This window comes from Trichomycterus rosablanca, chromosome 18, assembly GCF_030014385.1.
Source record: "Trichomycterus rosablanca isolate fTriRos1 chromosome 18, fTriRos1.hap1, whole genome shotgun sequence".
Classification (NCBI taxonomy): domain Eukaryota; kingdom Metazoa; phylum Chordata; class Actinopteri; order Siluriformes; family Trichomycteridae; genus Trichomycterus; species Trichomycterus rosablanca.
In genome coordinates, this window is record NC_086005.1 from 11,801,726 (window position 1) to 11,825,736 (window position 24,011).

Below are 24,011 nucleotides of genomic sequence, written 5' to 3' on the forward strand. Positions count from 1 at the left end.
GTCTTGGGTTTGATTCCCAGGTGGAGCGGTTCTGGTCCTTCTCTGTGGTTCTGTCGCCTTACAGCAAGAAGGTCTTGGGTTTGATTCCCAGGTGGAGCAGTTATGGTCCTTCTCTGTGGTTCTGTCACCCTACAGCAAGAACGTCTTGGGTTTGATTCCCAGGTGGAGCGGTTCTGGTCCTTCTCTGTGGTTCTGTCGCCTTACAGCAAGAAGGTCTTGGGTTTGATTCCCAGGTGGAGCAGTTCTGGTCCTTCTCTGTGGTTCTCTCACCCTACAGCAAGAACGTCTTGGGTTTGATTCCCAGGTGGAGCAGTTCTGGTCCTTCTCTGTGGTTCTGTCACCCTACAGCAAGAATGTCTTGGGTTTGATTCCCAGGTGGAGCAGTTCTGGTCCTTCTCTGTGGTTCTGTCACCCTACAGCAAGAATGTCTTGGGTTTGATTCCCAGGTGGAGCAGTTCTGGTCCTTCTCTGTGGTTCTGTCACCCTACAGCAAGAACGTCTTGGGTTTGATTCCCAGGTGGAGCAGTTCTGGTCCTTCTCTGTGGTTCTGTCACCCTACAGCAAGAACGTCTTGGGTTTGATAACCAGGTGGAGCAGTTCTGGTCCTTCTCTGTGGTTCTGTCACCCTACAGCAAGAACGTCTTGGGTTTGATTCCCAGGTGGAGCAGTTCTGGTCCTTCTCTGTGGTTCTGTCACCCTACAGCAAGAACGTCTTGGGTTTGATTCCCAGGTGGAGCGGTTCTGGTCCTTCTCTGTGGTTCTGTCACCTTACAGCAAGAACGTCTTGGGTTTGATTCCCAGGTGGAGCGGTTCTGGTCCTTCTCTGTGGTTCTGTCACCCTACAGCAAGAACGTCTTGGGTTTGACTCCCAGGTGGAGCGGTTCTGGTCCTTCTCTGTGGTTCTGTCACCCTACAGCAAGAACGTCTTGGGTTTGACTCCCAGGTGGAGCAGTTCTGGTCCTTCTCTGTGGTTCTGTCACCCTACAGCAAGAACGTCTTGGGTTTGACTCCCAGGTGGAGCAGTTCTGGTCCTTCTCTGTGGTTCTCTCACCCTACAGCAAGAACGTCTTGAGTTTGACTCCCAGGTGGAGCAGTTCTGGTCCTTCTCTGTGGTTCTGTCACCTTACAGCAAGAACGTCTTGGGTTTGACTCCCAGGTGGAGCAGTTCTGGTCCTTCTCTGTGGTTCTCTCACCCTACAGCAAGAACGTCTTGAGTTTGACTCCCAGGTGGAGCAGTTCTGGTCCTTCTCTGTGGTTCTGTCACCTTACAGCAAGAACGTCTTGGGTTTGACTCCCAGGTGGAGCAGTTCTGGTCCTTCTCTGTGGTTCTCTCACCCTACAGCAAGAACGTCTTGAGTTTGACTCCCAGGTGGAGCAGTTCTGGTCCTTCTCTGTGGTTCTCTCACCCTACAGCAAGAACGTCTTGGGTTTGACTCCCAGGTGGAGCAGTTCTGGTCCTTCTCTGTGGTTCTGTCACCTTACAGCAAGAACGTCTTGGGTTTGATAACCAGGTGGAGCAGTTCTGGTCCTTCTCTGTGGTTCTCTCACCCTACAGCAAGAACGTCTTGGGTTTGATAACCAGGTGGAGCAGTTCTGGTCCTTTCTGTGGAGTTTGCATGTTCTCCCCATGTTAGTGTGGGTTTCCTCCAGGTGCTCCGGTTTCCTCCCCCAGTCCAAAAACTTGTGTGTGTGTGTTTGCCCTGTGATGAACTGGTAACCTGTCCAGTGTGTGTCCTACCTTTTGCCCAGTGAATTGGGTGAAATAGGATAAAGCAGTGGTAAAACAGATAATTAATAAAAGAATGAAGTTTTTACTTTATTAAGTGTAGATTATTGGATAGAAATGGCTAAAATATTCATTATTAATATTCATAAACAATATTCATATTCAACTCTTACTGAATTCACTGTACATTCTTAACATCTGAACACCTTTGTTATGAGTTGGAACTCATCTTGTGAGTCAATGTGATTCCTTAACAGGCCCGTACTCCCTAAGGTCTTCGTGGTCATCAGAAGGCTGTTGTTTTGCTCAGCATATTGTAGGGACTTTAATATAACATATGTAGTTAGTGTGGTTGTTTTGGGGCTTAATAGAGCCCAGAGTAAACTAGAGTGCTCCCACCACCAAAGAGAAGCAGTAGGGTGGAGATTCTAAACCCACCCTTCATGTCTATTGCCTTATTTCCAGCATGCAGCAGCACATCTGTATCTCTCTCTCTGTGCTTGAGCCATCGATGTCCATGCGAGGTCTTTTGACAGGGCTGGAGTGGGTGCAAACAGCGTTGGCAGATTGACGGCTGGTCTTTGCTCAGAGAAGAGACCCAATTAGTAACAGTCCCAGTGAGCCTCACACCCACCACATACAGGCCGTCCATCTTTTCCTTGTCCAGCTCAGCAGCAGACGTTCGGAGAAAATGGTGCAAAATTTACATCGGTTTCATGCTGCATTCGCTTAAGCTACAGCCCTAGTGAAGAGGTGTCAAACTTAGTCTTGTAGGGGGGCCAAGAAAATAGAAGCAGGACTATGTCAAGGGCTAAACAGGGTCAACATTTATTAAATAGGATATTGATTAAAGTGCAAAAGGAAAATACGTTATTTTATTATACACAGTCGAGTCACATTATTATGACCACCAGCTAATAGCCAGAGTAACCACCGTGTGCAGCACGGACAGCAGCTAGACAGGCTGGGAGTGACTCACAGTGACTCAGTAAGGTCCTGGTAGGTTGTCACAGGGATCTGGTGCCATGCTGCAGTGTATCCCACACACAGGTGCATGGGGGAGGATCCATAGGGTGAAGATGACTATGCTTAATTGAGTTTAAATCTAGGGAATTAGGGGGCCAGGGTAGTACTTGGAATGCTAATCTGAAGGCCACATGAAGTTTGGAGGTCTGTAGCGATTGACTGCAGAAAGTTGGCGACCTCTGCGCATTATGCGCCTCAGCATGCACTGACCCCGCTCTGTCATTTTACGTGGCTACCACTTCGTGGCTGAGTTGCTGTCGTTCCCAATCGCTTCCACTTTGTTATAATAGCACTGACAGTTGACTGTGGAATATTTAGTAGAGTGGAAATTTCACGACTGGACTTGTTGCACAGGTGGCATCCTATCACGGTACCATGCTGGAATTCACTGAGCTCCTGAGAGCGAGCCATTCTTTCACAAATGTTTGTAGAAGCAGTCTGCATGCCTAGGTGCTTGGTTTTATACACCTGTGGACATGGAAGTGATTGGAACACCTGAATTCAATTATTTGGATGAATGAGTGAATACTTTTGGCAGTATAGTGTATGTGCAGACCTTATATACCCACCAAGTCAGCTCACGAAACGTGACTTTCCTTCATGAGTTACGCGCTGCCGCCGTTGAATCTAGGAATGGTCATAATAATGTGACCCGACTGTGTATCTACGCCAGCTCCACAAACATGGCAAACTGGTTTACAGCTAATGTGTGTAAATAGATACTCTGCCTCCCGTCTGTCTTAAAAGCCCCTGTTTTCATAGTCCACTTATTTTTGGAAAGCTTTTTTCCAAAGTAAAAGTGATGAGCGTAATTGACTTCTGACCTCTAATGAATGGGCAATATACTGGGGGAAAGGTGCAGCTGGGCTTGCAGGTCTTTGCATGCTCGCTGTTGCAGTGCATGTAGTATCAAGCATGTAGTACTTGTAGTATCCACATTCTATATAACTGGCAGGCCGGAAATAATTGCACCTCGAGTTTGATCTCTTGTAACCTGAGTTGCTTTTTTGGATAGAAAGTGTCAGCTAAATACCATAAATGTAAACGCTCTAATATTAATATTAAAAAGACATCGGAGACACACGTCTGTTAATTAGTACTGCTATAATATTACCGTTAAAATGGTTTTCTTTCTCGCTGAAACTATCGATTAGCCAGATTCGGTGCAGAGAGGTTGTCCTGGGATATTGATGGTTTTTATCTGCGCCCGAGCCGGTGCTGACGCCGGTCTCTCCTTGAGCTGTCAGAATGCAGGATTGAGGAGGATGAATTAGCCATATTAGAGCAACAGGACTGAGTGGAGGTGAATAACCCATATTAGAACAGCAGGATTGAGTGGAGGTGAATTAGCCATATTAGAGGAGCCGGATCGACTGGAGATGAATTAGCCCTGCCGCTCCAACAGGATTGACTGAAGGTGAATAAGCCGTATTGAAGGAGCAGTACCGAGCGGAGGTTGAATTGGATGTGTTCGAGTAGCAGGATCGACTGGTGTTGAATTAGCCCCGCTGGTAAAACGTTCTAGTGGAGGTAAATAAGCCGCATTCAAGAGCAAAATCAAGTGGATGTTAATAGAAATGTTAGGGGTGCAGAATCGGGTGGAGCTGAATTCGCCGTTTTAGCGAGGCTAGATTTAGTGCTGGTGATTTAGCCATGGTACTCAGTCAGGATCAAATTTTTACGTCCAGAACTGAGTGGAGGTAATTTGGTTTGCAAGATGAATCAGGATCGACCTGAGACTAGTCAGTCTTGTTGCTCAGACAGAACAGACCGAAAGTAAATAAGCCACATTAAAAGAAGCAGGATCTAACAGACGTAAATGAGACACATCAAAGGAGCAGAATCAGTTAGAGTTAAATTAGCTGTTTTAAGCGGTACGAGATTAAGAGGAGGTGATTTAGCAATAGTAGTCAGTCATGATTAAATAAAGGTGAAAGCCATATTTAACTGCAGAATCAAGTAGAAGTGAATTAGTCTGTTAGATTAGCAGGGTCAAGTGGAGAGGAATTAGCCGTAGTAGCGAATTGCGTCAACGTGAGGTAAATTAAAAGGAGCCGGCTTGAATAGAGTTAAATTAGACCCGCTGCTAAGTCAAATCAGAGGAGCAGAATGGAGTGGAGGGGAGATTTTTTGTGTTAAGAGTAGCAGGATCAAGTGGAAGTGAAGTAGTCGGAGTAGCAGGTAATTGGCCACCGTATCTGCAGGGTGGGGGCCGGACTATGAGTGGGTGGGTGGGTCTTCGTACGCTGTGTAAGGACCCTGATTGGCGGAAGAGACGCCTGTGCAGAATGCACGGGCAAGAAGAGCAGGTGTCGGAAGAGGCGTGTACAGCGACGTGCTCTCCTCGGATGCAATCTGGCATCTATCAGCAGCGGAAGACAAAACTGAGTGCGCTTAATTGGGAAGAAAAAAAAACTTTACCTACATTATAATGTATGTCAATTTCTTCAACCATTTTCTTTAACTGCCTGCTTGTTTGGGCTTGGTGGCCAAGAAAACTCGAAATTAAACTTGCTAGGAGAAGTGGTCCGGGTCCTTTCTGTGTGGAGTTTGCATGTTTTCCCCATGTCTGTGTGGGTTTCCTACGGGAGCTCTGGTTTCCTCCCACAGTCCAAAGACCTACAGTTAATTGGAGATACAAAATTGTCCGTGACAATTTCCATTTTCGGCATTTACGAGACGCTTTTATCCAGAGTGATCAAAATCGTGACTGTATACAATCTAAGCAATTGAGGGTTAAGGGTCTTGCTCAAGGGCCCAACAGTGGCAACTTGGCAGTGGTGGGGCTTGAACCGGCAGCCTTCTGATTACTGGTCCAGTACTTTAACCACAAGGCTACAGCTGCCCACATTAAAACTTTGACTGGTGAATCTTGTGTAACCGATAACGATCTGTCCTGTCATGAATGTAACCAAAGTGTGTAATTTGCTAAGAGACGCTATCCAAAAAAAACACCATATCACTAAAAAGTGTGAGTGACACTGTCCACAGTCAAGCAAGCTCTGAATCACCCTGAGATTAAAGTCTGCTGAAATTGTCAACTTGATGCTTGTTGGATGTTTGCTGCTTTTCACATGAACAGGACAAAAGAAGGCAGGAACGGTGTGTGTGTGTGTGTGTGTGTGTGTGTGTGTGTGTGTGTGTGTGTGTGTGTGTGTGTGTTCTCTCGTTGTAAACGGCTGGTGTAATCCTGAGCCGGAGTGTTTTAACCTGTCATTTTGCATTTGTACTAAGCGCCTCTCCCCTTCTCATTGCTGCAGCTCTAATTGTAATTTAATTAGCAATTAGGGCTCCATTTATGCACACTAGAGCTCCGATTGGAGCACTTTTTAAAAAGACAAGAAGATGGACCCACGGCCCTCGTTCTCTACCGCCACGGCGATCAGAGGGACGTAATGACAAAATTATTGTGCTGCTATGTTATTGAATTTAAAATTACAGTGCTGGATGTGTTTTGGCATTTAGCTTTGCTGAGGTTTTGCTAACTGGGCAACAACGGTGTTTACATAATAAATAATCTATTTTGCTATTATGCTAGTCCACCACCACTGAGATTCAAGTTTGAGTCTCGTCGGCTAGTCGGGCGTGTTCACAGAGATGATTGGCTATGTCTTAGGAGAGAGTGGCTGAATCCCTGTCCATGGTTCCTGCTTTGTGCCCAGTGTTTTCGGACCTGCTGTAACCCTGATTAGGGTGTGCAACATATAAAAAGTTAGATATACACCGACCAGGCATACCATTACAGGGCTCTAGAGTGCGACCAATTTGGTCGCACATGCGACCTAATTTCTCAATGGTGCGACTAAAAAAAATCTCAGGTCGCACCGGTGCGACCAGGCATCCGAGGGAAAAAAAAACCAGACACACATTAGGCCAATATCATGGTCTAAACCAATCAGAGATAGCGAAGGGCGGGACATTATTGTAGCGGTGATATGTGAGCGACATTCAGCTCAGCCAATCAGAATGCAGCACCAGGTTTATACACATTTTGTATATGAGACTCGCCGGATGTCCCCAGAATGAAAGTTCGGGTTCTGGAGCTCGGCGGTGTAAAGTGTTGTAACGCTCACTTAAGTCCTGACTAAACAGTTAAAGTGACTCGACCCTGTCGTGTGCCTTTATTCCCACACCTCCACCACCGCACAGCAAAAGACCCGCAGCATCCCCACCGGACAGCGGCTAGGTGAGCCGACCCTCTACGGTAGCAAGGGGCTAATGCTAGCGGTAAAGTGTGGCGATAGTGAAAGTAAAAACACGACAATATTTTCGTTAAGTAAAATATAAAAATAACTAAAAGACCAAAATATATTACAATACATGTAGTCAAAATACACAGTGAGTGCACCGCAAGCGATTTTGGGAATCTGTGTAAAAGATTCAGTAAAGCCGATAATATAATGCACTGCATTTAAGATTACACTCTAACACACACACAAACATATACATATAATTTTAAATACACACACATAAATAGATATACACACATACATACACATTTACTCTATTATTATTTTTATAATTTTTATAAGTGTGCTATAATTAGTCTATAATACTATAATTAACTGTATTAACTGTATAATTACTACAGTATATTAACTGTAAAGAGCATGGGAAGACCATGGCTGGCAATAGTATATTTGTGACTGGTTCTAATACATTTCGAATTGAAAGGCTGAAAAAGCCCAATGCATCTATAAAACACATTACATGCCGCGATAAATGCACTGCCCAAGTGTCCCCCTCTCCCCACTGCCCTTCAGTGGCAGGCAGTAGCAAACAGATCATCAGACAAGGCCATGTTGACCAGATTGTTAGTTAATTACAAGTCAATATTGCCTGTGTGGACAGTGATTTAAAAAAAAAAAAGTGAACCTGTAAAACTGCGGTGTTAAATGTGATGCGGTCAAAAATTTGGGTGCACCTAACTTTTGTGCTGGTGCACCTAAGAAAAAAAGTTAGGCGCACCAGTGCAACCAGTGCAAAAAGTTAGTCTAGAGCCCTGCATTATGACCACTGACGGGTGAAGTGAATAACACTGATTATCTCATCACAGCACCTGTTAGTGGGCGGGATATATTAGGCAGCAAGTGAACATTTTATTCTCAAAGTTGATGTGTTAGAAGCAGGAAAAATGGGCAAGCGTGTGGATTTGAGCGAGTTTGACAAGGGACGACTTGGTCAGAGCATCTTCAAAACTGCAGCTTGTGGGGAGTTCCCAGTCTGCAGTGGTCAGTATCTATCAAAAGTGGCCCAAGGAAGGAACAGTGGTAAACCGGCGACAGGGTCATGGGTGGCCAAGGCTTATTGATGCACGTGGGGAGCGAAGGCTGGCCCGTGTGGTCCGATCCAACAGACGAGCTACTGTAGCTCAAACTGCTGAAGAAGTTAATGCTGGTTCTGATAGAAAGGTGTCAGACTCCATGCTTCGATGGGTCAGGGCTGTTTTGGCAGCAAAAGGGGGACCAGCACAATATTAGGAAGGTGGTCATAAGCAAGCTGTAGCCTAGTGGTTAAGGTACTGGACTAGTAACCAGAAGGTCGCGGGTTCAATCCCCACCACTACCAGGTTGCTGCTGTTGGGCCCTTGAGCAAGACCCTTAACCTTAATTGCTCAGACTGCATACTGTAACTGTAATGTAAGTCGCTTTGGATAAAGGCGTCTGCTAAATGCAGAAAATGTAAATGTAATGTTATGCCTGATCGGTGTACTTTATTTAAGAACCACCATACCACCAAAAAAGCTACTTAATTCAGTGGCATTGTCCACTGTCAAGCAAGCTTTAAATCACCATGAGCTTAAAGCTAAACTTATTTAATTAATTTAATTTTAGTCATTCTATAATCAATAAAGAATATGAATTAGTTTTGTTTTAAATAAATAAATAAAAATCACAAGGGTGTTATGTGACCGGCAAAAGTCCCAGAGTGCACTGTGTGTCTCTGTCTTGGTCTCCCTCTCACACGCTCTCACCCCTCCTGCTGTACTGACAATCTTTTTCTAATGCTGACACAAGGGAAAATATTTGACCTTGAAGTGTTCTGACCTTGTCTTGCCTTTTCGGTTCAGTCATGCAGCTGCAACATCCTAAACACAAGCACCATGATGCAGGTTAACACACACACACACACACACACACACACACACACACACACACACACACACACACACAAGCCACATTCCCTATTTCTAGTCGATGAAATTTTAGCTTCTTAGAGTTGAGTCATGAGTCAGCTTCAGTTACTGCATTAGCGTTGTGGTGACTAAGAAGTGCTGGACTAATTATTTCAAAAGAACTGAAATGTTTTCCACCAACATGGTGACTGTAGGTTTTACTGTCGGTTTTGTTTTCCCCACAGGCTGATCCTACTTTCTTTTTTATTATTAGTGCAAACGGTTAGCAAAAAATCTTAAATAATTAGTTAGGGCAAAGCTGTTATTTATAAATTAATACAATACTTTTAAATACTAATTTATTTTCCAAAATAAGATTGGAGGGTCAAATCAGGTTCACAAACACAATGCTTTACACCGATCAACCATAACATTAAAACCACCTCCTTGTTTCTACACTCACTGTCCATTTTATCAGCTCCACTTACCATACTGTTTCTCTACATACAGTTTTTTAGCCTGCTTTCACCCTGTTCTTCAATGGTCAGGACCACTACAGAGCAGGTATTATTTAGGTGGTGGATCATTCTCAGCACTGCAGTGACACTGACATGGTGGTGGTGTGTTAGTGTGTGTTGTGCTGGTATGAGTGGATCAGACACAGCAGTGCTGCTGGAGTTTCTAAACACCTCACTGTCACTGCTGAACTGAGAGTAGTCCACCAACCAAAAATATCCAGCCAACAGTGCCCCGTGGGCAGCGTCCTGTGACCACTGATGAAGGTCTAGAAGATGACCAACTTAAACAGCAGCAATAGATGAGCGATCGTCTCCGACTTTACATCTACAAGGTGGACCAACTAGGTAGGAGTGGACAGTGAGTGGACACGGTATTTAAAAACTCCAGCAGCGCTGCTGTGTCTGATCCACTCATACCAGCACAACACACACTAACACACCACCACCATGTCAGTGTCACTGCAGTGCTGAGAATGATTCACCTCCCAAATAACACCTGCTCTGTGGGGGTCCTGACTTGAAGAACAGGGTGAAAACAGAAAGGTATGCAGAGAAACAGATGGACTACAGTCAGTAGTGCTTCTATATGGTAAGTGGAGCTGATAAAATGGACAGTGAGTGTAGAAACAAGGAGGTGGTTTTAATGTTATGGCTGATCAGTGTATATTGGGAATTTGTTTTCTTGTCTCGAGTCAGATAATAGTTAGCAACTAGGCTAATGGTGCATGTAAATAGTAAAACGCTTTGCTGTAGAAGACATGTACACCCTCCACAACATGTAGTCCAGCTTTTCAACTGTGTAATAGACTGCTGTGCCACTCGGGCACCATGTTGCTTTGTTTCTATTAACTCGTTTATGTTCAGATAAGGTGTTACCATATTAAAATGTAGCCAACAGATTGCTATAGTTAGAGCTTTTGCTTTTATGGAGGGCGGCACAGTGGCTAAGTGGGTAGCACTGTTGCCTCATAGCAAGAAGGTCCTGGGTTCGATCCCTAGGTGGGGCGGTCTGGGTCCTTTCTGTGTGGAGTTTGCATGTTCTCCCCGTGTCTGTGTGGGTTTCCTCCGGGTGCTCCGGTTTCCTCCCACAGTCCAAAGACGTGCAAGTGAGGTTAATTGGAGATAAATAATTGTCCATGACTGTGTTCGATATAAACTTGTGAACTGATGAATCTTGTGTAATGAGTGACTACCGTTTCTGTCATGAATGTAACCAAAGTGTAAAACATGACGTTAAAATCCTAATATACAAACTTTTGCTGTTATGGATGAGCTGTTTTAAAGCATGAAAAACTAAAAGCTGCTTTGCTATTGGTTAGCTGTGTTTATTTGTACTCTACAAACAAAAGAACCAGCAACTGTATGATGCAAAATATTCAAAATATTGTTTCTTTATTGATTTGTAGTATTTGTCATTGATTTGGTATTGTTCCAATATAATTGCTGCATCCAGTGGTGACTTCTGGTTACATGACACCTTCACAGGCCAAGGAGCGTGCATGCTAGTACTTACCTTTTATATACTGAAGGTGTCAAGAATCCCAAGAATCTTAGGACTTATGGAGTATCACACTCCTCTCTGTGTACTATATTAAACTGTCTGCTGTCTCCAACTGACCTCTCCTGCATTAGACATGGCAAACCTTGGGTATGTCTGAAAACCTAGTGAGCTTCCTACTACCTACCTAGGCAGCTGCCTAAGTAGAGAGGATTCTAATAAGACACTACTCATAAGGCAGATTATTTAGACTGACCACTGAGTGTTTGTCACCACCCTTACTAAGCCAGCACAGTTAGTCTTGGGTCATTCAAACCAATAGGCTGAGGAAGTACAACCCGCCAGCATGCCAGCTAACATCTCCCTCCATGTATCGAAAATGGTTAAATTATCATTGACGAGCCCGGATTAGCACATTAATGACACTTGTACACCTTTATACATTTTATAAATTAATAAGAATGTATTTACATTTGAAAAGAACTTTGTTGCTCTGCATTCATAGTTTTTTGTGAGAAAAGTTGTGCCACACTGAATGCTGGGTTTGCCTTCACCGCTTAGGAAGCATTGGATATGCCCCCTTGTCATTCTGTCAATTTATAGCCTCGAAATAAGGCATCTTAGTAGGCAGCATTTTAAGGTATCTAAGAATTAAGACCGATTTCTTCTAGGGAGCATGCATAAAATATTTTTCTTCCTCGTATAGACAAGACTCGAGGCATTTTCTTTTGATCTTAGCATTAATTTAGCTCAAATAAGCACATTTCGTTTACACTGCTACACAATGCTTTTTTTTACCATCATTTTAAATGATTGTGCTTGTTATGAGTCAGATACCTTATTACATTTAGCACTTTAGATTGATTTTAGAAGTTAATGAAGCCTACATAAATACATTTTTATTTTACGGTATGTTATAACTAGTAAAATGTCCTGATGTGCACTCATGCAGGGGTTTTCAGCCCGAGTATGTGTGGGAGTAAAACTACCGGTCCGGGGAAGCATGAATTAATGTGGTAAAATATATGGACAGTTTTGTAAAGTATTTCATTTAAAGTTGTGTTTTCTATTTTTGGTGTACTTGCAGACTGTGATTTGGATCAGTCTCCACGTCAGCTGATTGTGTGCTGTTCATGCTGTTGTTAGGAGCAGGAAGTTACTGGGTTGGACGTGTCTGTGTTTGTATTTTTAGCAGTACTGTAACTTGCCAGTGACTGAACTTGATATTTCAGATGCAGAACATTAACTGGAGAGTCAGAGTGCAGCTTTCAGTTTTGTATGGAGTGCAGCGGGTATAGCGCTTGAAGCAGGAAGCCGTTTATACATGATTGATTATTCAGATTAACTTCATTACTGTTTTGTTAGTCTGAATTCAACATCAGTCTTGCAGAAGTTCAGGAACCTTTATTTCTCCAGCCAAGAGAAGCTTTCAACAGGATTTTGGAGTTTGTCTGTGGGAATTTGTTGTGCCCGTTCAATCACAAGAGAATCTTTGAGCTTAGACACTAATGTTAGACTCTCAATTTTTCTTTTCATTTTATACCACCACTTTATTCTGGTCAGGGTTGTGCGGTAGGTCCGGCTTCCTTGGAATCACTGAGCGGAATGCAGCATCATATCCTGGATCCTCAGCCATTCCACTCAGACAGCCAATTATGTCGGTATGTAGATGCCCAACTGTGGATTTGAACCCTGGATCCCAGCGGTAGGTGGCTAGCGTAATTTACCGCTGCCCCACCCAAAAGCCCTGGCTCACAAGCCGTCTTTCCAATTCATCCCAAAGGTGTGTTTTATATCATTGGTTATATACAGCTGGTAACAACTACTGTGACAAAACAGTTAAACTCAATTAGGAGGGATGTCTTCATACTTTTAGCCAGGGGCGGCTCATTCATTAGGGCGATCGGGCAACACACCACCAAAGGGCGAAAGGGAAGAAATTTTTCTATCACATTCAACCAGTGTTAAACTAGCTGTGACTGTTCTGGAGTCTGTCTTGCCTCTGAACATCGTAGTCCAATCAGCGTCGAGTTGTGTTCTGTACAGTACCGCCCCTTTTGGGGCAACTCCACTCTAACTGAAATTCGTCCTGGATCGCTCTCATAGACTCATGTTAAAGCTCTTTTTTTCGTACTGCAGGCGCTGTAATGCATTTTGAATGACTTCAGGAGGGGCACGTATGACAGGGTGTTATGTATGAAACAGAAGGAAACTGTCAAGTCAAGTCAACTTTATTTATATAGCGCTTTTTACAATAGACATTGTCTCAAAGCAACTTTACAAAATCCAGGACCAACAGATACAAAAACCCCTGTTGAGCAAGCCGAGGGCGACTGTGGCAAGGAAAAACTCCTTGAAAATTACAGGAAGAAACCTTGAGAGGAACCAGACTCAGCAGGGACCCCCATCCTTCTTGGGTGGTCTGGAGGATACTTTAAATAAATACATGATTTACACAAAGCATACAAACACAGAATTAAATGATCTGAAAGTTATAACTGGTAATAAATAGATAAATAAATAATAATAGAGTTGTTATTCGCTCTAGTCTTCAATAAAGTCTGTAGTGATTTCTTGTCATTCTTGGTGCAATTACTCCAGACCCGTCACATCCGGCAGGAGCAGCATAGTTCTCACGGCAGTCTCGACTTTAATCCTTAACCTCGGCGGGTAAACAGGTTTCCATCAGAATGCCTTTGGAGTAAAACAACAAAGAATGTAGTTAATAATGTACAATGCTAGTTGAGTAAAACAGTTTTACAGAGAGTTTTAGACTCCGGCAGCCCTAAATATTACAGCATAACTAAACGGTAGAGCGAGCAGGTAACAAGGTCATGAAGGCTTTCACAGGACATCAGCACCCACCTCTCCTACCCAAACCGGAGTGATTGGACAAGAGAGGCAGAACGACAGCAACCCAACATCCCTGATCACCACAAGTTTCTATGACCAAGAACCCACAAGCTCTGCATCTTTGTCTATATTATTCAAAAGCCTGAGAAAATAAATATGTTGGTAACTGCTGCTACCGTGGGAATTAGAAAGTGTTTGGTTATTATTTTAAGTAGTGTTCACTTTTAGTCTTAGTAACGCCGTGTGTAGGGAGAAAGTAAAGTAACACAAGCAGGGCCAGCACTTTTCTCACTGCCCCCTAAGCAACGCAGTCCAGAACCGGGGCTGCATGTCAGTGTGAAGATGGATTATGTAAAAATATTGTTTGCACTATTGTGAAAAAATGTTACATGATGTTCTTTATGTTGTTTTGTCTAAAATATGGTTCTGATTTATTATTATAAAGAATTAAAATTATATTTTTTATAGGTGCAACCCTAACCGCCTACCCCCCTGCTCCTGCTCAGGTAAACACCCGCCATACCACCCCCCATTCTATGCCTTCCACCAACCCGTCAGCCCAGGGTGTTCCTTATTTCCAGTTCTGAAAGTTGACAACCCTAATTGGAGCAGCTAGCACCTAAAATAAAATGCTGATGAAGACTGAATTAAACTGTTAGTGTGAAGGCTTTACTTAATTTTATGATTAATGGTAAAGCTGGTCTCTCCATGTTCAAAGTTATTTGTGAGGGCAAACTGACAGATGACTTAATTTTCCCATTGAACGGGTCACCTTGGCCATCATCGCAGCAATTGCCTGCCCTGAGAGATTTGGCAGGAGCCGCCACTGCTTTTAGCTATACTGTTTGTCTCATAATATGAATAAGTATAAGTTGCAATGGTTTGCATAGTTTCAACTGCAAAATATGTATTTATATTTGTAGCATGGCCTTATAAGTCCTGGTTCAGGATTATTCATGACTAGTTGGGAGACTTTTTTGTGCCCATATAAACAGAGCGAAAAGAGAAAATTGGTCAAGATGGTCATCCATAATTCAAAAAGCACCAAAAAGGTCTGCTGTTCATTAGAAACTGCTGGAACATGAACAACACTGTCCTCAGTCAAGCAAGCTATACATTGCCTTGGGCTTAGAGACTGCTGTGCGACACAATTTATTAAAAGAATTAATAAATTCATAAAACAATTATTCTGTTTGTAAAGACGAATGTGTTCCAGTCACAGAAAGGTCCAGCTGCAGTAACCAAATGCCCGCACTGTGCCGAGTCTTCAATCCTGTTGGGATTCTTGTTAAGCCTGAAGTTTCCTTATTGGATTCAGAGCAGATGATCCACTCTTCTCCAAAATACCCTCCCTCCACACTTTCCTCATCATAATGGACCCCCTTACCTCGCAATCACCCTCCTCTCGAAATCAACAGACCCTTCCCGAGAGCTCTGATTGCAGGGGCGAGACGGCCGAAGCTACCTTGGTCTAAATCACTCCCTTCGAGTTTTTGGTTTAAAACAAGGGCACTTGTGGCAAAGTCAGACAGCTGTAATCAGCTGGCCACAAATACTGCCATTCACTTAATCAGGGCCTAAGGAGGAATCGAGTGGAGAGGTGCGTGTGCGTGTGCGTGTGCGCGTGCGCGTGCGCGCTTTTGGAGTATAGCTCTTAAAGCCTGCCCACGCTTGCTCGGATCTCAGCTGAGCTTTGTTCATCTCACCGAGTGTCTGTGAGATGAAACACGGCCAAAAGCTTTTTAAAGTGCTTGTTTTATATATAGCAATGGGTGTGGATAAAACACTTGACGTCAACAATTAGGCCACCTAGCATACGTTCAGTGCTTTTGGAGATCTGTAGTTGCAACAAGAATTTTTTTTCTGAGGATGGTGTCTGCCATACCGATAGACCTCACAAAGAGATGAGTTGTTTATCTTTCTGATTTCTTTTTCTCCATTTTTTGCTTGCAAACATTAAAAATGGATCATTTTTGTAGCCTTTTTCTAAGACTCTGAGACAGAGATGTAATAGTTCAAGGGCTAAATACGTTTTCGAGTCACTGTTTTAGAGATGCAGGAGTACCGATACTGGTATCGGGTATTTGCCCGATACCGCGCTCATTAACTTGTACTCGTACTCGCAAACGAGGCTCCGATACTAAACATCCGATACCTTGTGCCTAGTGCACGTTGCTGCGTTATGCCTGGTTCACACTACACGATTTTTGCCCTGATTTTCGCTCGGTGACTGGTCGGCGCTAGCTTTGCCGGCTCGGGAGCAAGTTGGCGTTCGCTCGGCGTGCAAAACTCGGCTCTCGATCGCTAAGTGTGAACTATCCAACAACTCGATCCGACCGGCTCGCCGAGCGCTCGAGTTTTCTAGCACGTCAGATATCTGATCTCAGATGTGCGACTGGGAATGAGTGACATGTCGAACAGCCAATGAGAACGCAGGATACGGTGTGAGGGGAAATGCAGGAGAGGAGTGTAAACAGGTGGGACAGGGGGATGATATAGTTTATATCAGAATACATCAGCACACACACGTTTTACAGTATTTCTGACCTGATCGTTCTCTACAAAACATAACAACAAAACACCAACATTGCAAAAATATTTATTAACCTCCAACTCACTACAGAACAATCCATGCTATTCGTGTTGCCAAATCCACTCAGATTCATTTATTTTTCCTCCTTGATTTCATCACATCAGCGCACAAACACTTTGATCACTCGCTACTTGTTGACGTGCATTTTTGGACGTGGTATCATTAAACTTCTCGTCACTTCTCACGTGTTTTTGTTTACAAAAACACGGTATTCTAAATAGGTATTGGTATCGGTATCGGTATCGGCAAGTACAAAAATACATGTACTCGTACTCGGTTGGGAAAAAATGGTATCGATGCATCCCTACACTGTATGTATTACGGGCACCTAGTAGATCTGCTGCGTCCCGCTTGGATTAATCCACCCAGTCTGGCTCGTGTCCAGCTAAGGACAGTAGCCAACAGATTTAGCTTCAGTCCTCACTACTTCAGTCGGAAGGGATAAGCCAATTTCTTAACCCTCTAGGTGGGAGATGGGATTGGGTCCCTCTCCCTCCTTCTGTGGATTGGCCCTAATCCTTTTGATTGACAGCCGGGTTGTCAGCGCTTCGTCCTTGGGAAGCAGAAAGTGACCCTGCGGAAGATCCCGGCCTTCCAGGGACACACATTCCTGTGTCAAGGGTCCTCAGACTTGACAGAAAAGAACAGAACTTGTTTTAAAAGCGAGAGCGGAAAAAGAACGAAAAGGTCGTGGACTTTCGGGAGAAAGAGCGAGAGAGGTCATGTGGTCTCGCAGCGTGCTGTCTCTCCTGAGGATTTATCGCTCGTTCGCAGGTCTCTTCTCGCTGCTTGTCCACGGCCTCGTGTTGACGCTCATGTGAATCTCGACTCCACGTGAACCCCAGGGTTTTATATTGCTTTTTCAGCATGGTCTCCCGCTTTCTCCTCGTGCGGATCACGTTTCTGCACGTTTTTCTTCCTGTGTGTCGCTGTCACAGCTTCATAATGTGCGTATCTCATCACTAGCATCTCCACTCTCGCTTTGCTGCAGTGCTTCCACTGGCAAATCCCTGACTGATGGCGAGATAGCGTAGCTTCTCCATCACAAGTTTGTTTGCCATTATGGCAGTTACTGATACCGTGTTACGTGTGTACGTGTGTGTGTGTGTGTGTGTGTGTGTGTGTTGCTGACTGAGGCAGCTTGGAGATTAAGATAAGGCCCCACAGATCCAGGCGTTGGATGGAACTGGAGATGACATTTTATGCTTTGTTTCGAGATGAGATTCTAGCTGCCACATTTTAGGTTTTATATTTTCTGTTAAAAATGAACATATACCTGAACACTGTATGGCCAAAAGTATGTGGACACACACACACGCACACCTACAAATTGTTACATATTTCCGGTGCTTAAGTGTGTTTTTTATTGCTAATTCAGTTTTAGTTATAGAACATACACTGATCAGCCATAACATTAAAACCTCCACTTACCATATAGAAGCACTTTGTAGTTCTACAATTACTGACCGTAGTCCATCTATTTCTCTACATACCTTTTTAGCCTGCTTTCACCCTTTTCTTCAATGGTCAGGACCCCCACAGGACCACCACAGAGCAGGTATTATTTAGATGGTGGATCATTCTCAGCACTGAAGTGACATTGACATGGTGGTGGTGTGTTAGTGTGTGTTGTGCTGGTATGAGTGGATCAGACACACTCTATTAGACACTCCTACCTAGTTGTTCCACCTTGTAGATGTAAAGTCAGAGACGATCGCTCATCTATTGCTGCTGTTGGCTGGATATTTTTGGTTGGTGGACGGTCCAGCAATGCTCCATCAGCATTTCTGTGTCTTATCCACTCATACCAGCATATCAGTGTCACTACAGTGCTGGGAATGATCCCTGAAATAGGCTAGCCCACTACTGGTGGGATCAAGGGGTCGAATTTACAGTTACGGTTCTTTCTGCCAGTTGGGCGTACAGGACATACAGACATGGTTGGCCATGTCTATTGGTGCTGATGGCTGAAGCTTAATGGTGGATTGTTATGGGTTATGTTACCACATTGCGCCCAGAAATTCAGGAAAGTAAATGAACAAAAAAAAAATTATTAATACAGTAATAATAACAATAATGATAATGCAAATTAACGGTCAGAAAAATAATTAGATTCTGACATGTAATGCATCTCTTACTCTATGATCCTAAGGCCAGCTGTACCCAAGTGGTACTAGACTAGTAATTAGAAGGTTGCGCAAGGCCCTTAACCCTCAAATGCTTAGATTGTATACTGTCACAGTACTGCGATTCACTTTGGGATAAGAGCATCTGCTAAATGCCGTAAATGTAAAAATGTTAAATGATGTTATAAAGTTTAAAACAGTTTATTAGTGCATTTTTTTTTTTCTTCTTTTTTAATTTAATGCCTAATTTAATCTTTGTGTTTGTGTATGGCTTTGTCCTTCCTATAAGTCTTGCTTGGGGAGTGCGCAATGCTCCTGTATCCTCTGTGTATTCCTTCACAGAGAGCTTCAGCCATATCGAGTGTAATTCTGTTGTTTCAGGGTCTGCAGAAATCCTATCAGCCGTTGGGGCGGCCCTGTCACAAACCATAAAGACAAAGCTAAAAATTCTAGCGGAGGAAAACGCTGCTGAAAATAAAAAAATCCTCTGCGAGAGCTGAGTCATACTATTTATCAGGAGGAACATAGAGAGATGAATGTAGGATTGTTAAACCATCACTAAAACAACCAGTCAGGCCTGATAAAAGTGAGCGATGGTGCTCAGCGAACGCGAGTCTCGATCAGACCCGATGCTCTCAGACAGGTCCGGAGCCGGGGCGGGCGTGGGACTGGGTATTTGCATGCTTGCCGCCTGGGTGGCATCCAAATGCTGTGATTTCAGATGCAAACCAGGGTGAGGGAGTGTATTCCTAGAGCTGCGCTGACAGCGTGCAGACTGTTGCAAATCTGCGGTGGATCGAGGTAACCCAGGCCATGATGATATTCTGAGAATGTTCTAGGCAGCTCAGATTTGTTTAAAGACCAAACGTTGGTGTTTTAAAGTCTGTTTAATTTGATTTATTAGAATCTGACTGATCAGATCGATCAGCGGTTCCCAAACGTGGGTTAAGCAGTGCAGCGTAGGTGTTCTACGTAGTTTGCGTCCTGCACTTGTCAACGAATAATTGTCAACAAATGCAAATTGAATCTGTCATTTACATCACCTGTTTCTGAAAGCACAGGGCAAATTTTTGCATTTCTACCGAAATAAATGTTTTATAATTAATAATAAACTGCCTTGGCTATGGAGACATTTTTTAACCGTCCATATGTTACACATTTGCTTTCCAGATGTTTCCCAGTATGGAGCCTTTTCAAGGCTTATCTACAAAAAAGAAATCTTAGCAAAATTGAGGCTGATCAATGTGGTTTCTTATTATCTGCTTACAGTAATTCATTCCTCGATTGAAATGCAGGGCCACCTTGGGTTATGTTAGCAACCTAGGGTGACTCAAATGGGACCTGTCCTGCTTGGACAGTTTGGAGTACAGTCTGACTCTTTTGTAATAAAATAAAGTAGGTCTTTTATATTTTTGTTTATTACTAACAGTTGCACTTTTTATTTGAGTGACTAATTATCTATCTTTTTTTATATGCATTTTCTCCCTTTTAGCGAATCCAATTGCCCGATTGCGCCATGCTTCCTCTCCACCAATGCCGATCCCCGCTCTGATTAAGGAGAACGAAGCTAACCCACGCCCCCTCCAACACATGGGCAGCATGCAGCATGCCGTATGCCGTATACCTACACTTTGATGAGTGCAGTGCAGCTCAGCGTTGTGTATGGAGAGGACACACCCTGAGAGCACTCTTTTCTCATCTCTGTGCAGGCGCCATCGATCAGCCAGCAGAGGTCGTAATTGCATCAGTCATGAGAGAGAGACCCTATCCGGTTTAGTCCCGCCCATATCTGAACAACAGGCCAATCGTTGTTCATGTGGTCGCTCAGCCTAGCCGGCAGGCAGGGCTGAGATTCGATACGATGTATTCGAGATCCCAGCTCTGGTGTTCCAGTGTGTGTTTTTACCGCTGCGCCACTTGAGCGGCCACTAATGATCTATCTTTAACAGTGTTGTTTTAACTAAGATTGTGCCGATTTCACTCACCAGTTTATAATCCCAGTGCAAAGATTATTATACTTCTTTAAATGAAACATACCCACTTCCCTTAGAACTCAGTGGAAAATATTTATTTTCCCAGTGCTCCTGAAATCTTCTGCATTCACTGTGTAGTTTACGTTTCTTCGGAGTCACCATGTTTATCCAAAACTCAGGAACGTTAATGTTTTAAGTTGGGGGAAAGAAGATGGGGGAGTGTGTTTAATTTGTTTTATGCGATAGCAACACACTGGGTAGCACTGTCGCCTCACAGCAATAAGCTCCCGGGTTCGATTCCCAGGAGGAACGGTCTGGGTCCTTTCTGTGTCTGTGTGGGTTTACTCCAGGAGCTCCGATTTCCTCCCACAGTCCAAAGACATGCAAGTTAGGCGAATTGAAGATACTAAATTGTCCATGACTGTGTTAGACATTAAAAACTTGAACTGATGAATCTTGTGTAACTAGTATTAACCTGTCCTGTTCTGCTTAATAGCGGGCCAACTTTAATTTTATTTCTAAAATACCCGGCGGGCAGTTTTAAAAAGACTGTAGTTTGGATATCTCTGAGCTAGGTGCACAACTGTCATTGTTTGGTGGGTTTGATTACTTCTGGGTAGGGATGTAACGATACACTCTACCCACGATGCGATGTGATTCACGATACTGGGTTCACGATACGATTTTTTAAAACTGAAATTGAAGACAAATTATGACAGTTTCCTTTTATTATTTCTCTTAAAAAAAGTGTATTAATAAAATACTGTATTTGTGCTTATCTTTTATTGATCTAAATAATGAATGCCCTTTTATTTCTGAGGTAGGTACAAACTATCAAAACAATTTTGAATTAAGCCCAATTTGGCTGAAAAACCCCGAATTTGGCAACCAGGCGTATAGTGCCAGTGACGTCAACAAGGCGAGGTGTGTAGCGCCAGTGCCCTCTGCCGTGTAAAGTGAATATCGATTCATTTTACGTGTCAAGTCGATTTGAATCGTGGAATTTTTAAGTTGGTTATTAACTGTATTGTGGTGAATCGTTACATCCCTACTTCTGGGATTTAGTAACTGGATATACACGTGTTAATTTCATTCTAGCTGAAGAATAGCTTTGTTAAACTAGAACATTATTACAGTGTACCGAGTTGCAAGGTCACATCTGTAAGAGCAAATATTTGGGTTTGCAGATGTGTTCAATACAATCATGTACATCGTTTTATGTCTAAAAAGCGTCTGGAGTATATCTGTCAGTCTCAATGCGCTTAGCCTCATATCTTCATTCTTTTTCATCCTCGTACATCTAACGCTCCAAACGTTCTCTGCTGTGGAATTAATCGAGGCTTTAACGTGCTCTTATTTCGCTCCCCTCTGCTGCCTAATTGTGTTTGTAGCGTTAGAGGATCGGCGCCTTTGCTTTTATTGTCTTAAGCGCAGAGCGTTTGATGGCTGATAGAGAGGAGTGGAGCATTTTGCCAAACAAATACACACGCCAGAGGTTTAACAAGGTGGAAAGGGTGTTTTAATGGGACCCACTGTGCTTCTGTGTGTGTGTGCGCTTGTATTCATTTCATTGTGGTGACAGAATGTTCAAACAGGAACCTTGTGAGATGTTATAAGGATTAAATCGAACAAATTATGAGACTCCTTTTTATTAAGGGTTCCTTCTAAGGTCTCTGGGCTAAAAATTGGCAGTTGCACACAACAGGCAGACACACAGAACATTTTCTTCTTGGAGAAAATGAGTGTGGGTGCCACACAGCATCTGTATAGTACCCGTTCCACCAAAGAGATTCCACTAGGTGGATTGTTTACTATAGAATCCCTTTAGGTGTGTATAAGTAAGATAACTGATGGATGTGTAGACGTGTTAGTGCTTTGATACAGGTTGTCTGGTCAGGTGTGTTTCAGGGGGTAGGCTTTGGACCAGCTGTGTCCCTGATCAGGATGAAGCGGTTAGTCAGGATGGTGCGACACCTTTTGAGTTCAGGGCATTGCAAACTCACATGTTTATTTACTCAGGTTTATTACATGAACTTTGGCCCCGAGACCCACGTAACTGTGCTGTACCCATCCTACCAGCTGCTTAAGAATACATGAATGTCATTTGTATAAAGGTGGCATTTCTTACTTGTTCACTTTTTTATGTAGTCAGAGTAAATTGCCCCCCAATGATTAAGTTCATCATGTGACCTGCCAGCCAGTTACTCTTGGATATCTCAAGCTTCTGAGTTTCAGTTCCAGGGGGTCCTGTCGATCTGGCTAGGCATCCAAACATTGACAATTGGCTGTACCTGAGGGAGGGAGGTTGACCGGCTTCATACTACTGTACAATTGCGACCTCTGCTGTCTGGTCAAGGCGCTTGTGCTAGTGATGGGGTTCTTGCGGAAGTCACTGTTAGCAGTATTGCTCTCGGTTCAACTGCCAGGTGAAAAGATGCATGCAGGCTAAAAGGGGATTAACGTCTAATATATCCTACCACAAACGCAACCGTACATAAAAAAAAAAAACAAGACGTGGAACGATCTAATAAATGCTATACACTATATGGCCAAAAGTTTTTGGACGCCGAACTCATCGTCATCTTGCTGGATGTCCCGTTTCATAAACAAACTGTATAAAATAGTGAACTCTGTGTGATCTTTTCAGCTAGAATGTAACACCTGATAGTCTCAGTTTTTCTTGGCCAGCACGAGGGGTGAGGGTGGTACAGCATGAGTATTGCAGTAGGGAAATTGGCGTGATTGAATTTGGGAAAATATATGACAACATGCAAACATCTGCATATGACTGTAAGAACAGGTTGTTATTATTACCGAGGGCGGCTCGGTGGGTAGCACCGTCGCCTCACAGCAAGAAGGTCCCGGGTTTGATTCCATGATGGAGTGGTCTGGGTCCCAGTTCTCCCACTGGCTACTTGGGGTCTCTCCGGGAGCTCCGGTTTCCTTCCACAGTCCAAAGACATGCAGTCAGGTTAATTGGAGATACAAAATTGTCTATGATTGTTTGACATTAAACTTGAACTGATTAAACTTTAACTACCTGTTCTGTCATAAATCTACCAAAAGTGTGTAAAATATGATGTTAAAATCCTAATAAATAAATAAATATTATTAATAAACAATTATGAATCTGTGTTAACGACACTGGCTGTTTGCTATTTAGATGCTTCAGCTTCTGCACTTTAATAAGGTCGTGACCCTCAGGTTCATCTGATGGCTCTGTCGTTCAGGTCCAGAATGACTCACCGGCAGGAGCGAGACGTGGGGAAGTCCGGGAGATTTTAGAATCAGATTCACTTTCACTCATTACCCAGATCTTTCAGTCTGAGTCTCTCCGCCGTCGATCTTTCGCTTTGACTCTCTCGCATCTTCTAGGGATTTTCATGTCTTTGATCTGTCAAGAATACTGATGTTTCTTCTTTTTCTCTCTCTTTGTTTCTCCAGATGGTCACAAGAACGAAGAAAATATTTGTGGGCGGGTTGTCGGCGAACACAGTGGTGGAGGATGTGAAGCAGTATTTCGAGCAGTTTGGAAAGGTGAGTGGTGCGGGGATTCATGAACGTATGTTGACGCTGCGGCTCT

The 24,011-nt window shown here is 43.5% G+C and overlaps 1 protein-coding gene across 4 annotated transcripts in view; it reads left to right on the top strand.

The window, feature by feature from the left end:
* msi2a (musashi RNA-binding protein 2a) overlaps positions 1 to 24,011 on the top strand; it is a 375,070-nt gene that overhangs the window by 93,609 nt on the left and 257,450 nt on the right. For all 4 annotated transcript variants that reach the window (XM_063013642.1, XM_063013644.1, XM_063013643.1 and 1 more), the window contains exon 6: positions 23,873 to 23,965. In XM_063013642.1, coding sequence (XP_062869712.1) covers positions 23,873 to 23,965 — 93 coding nt within the window. The remainder of the gene's footprint in view (positions 1 to 23,872; positions 23,966 to 24,011) is intronic.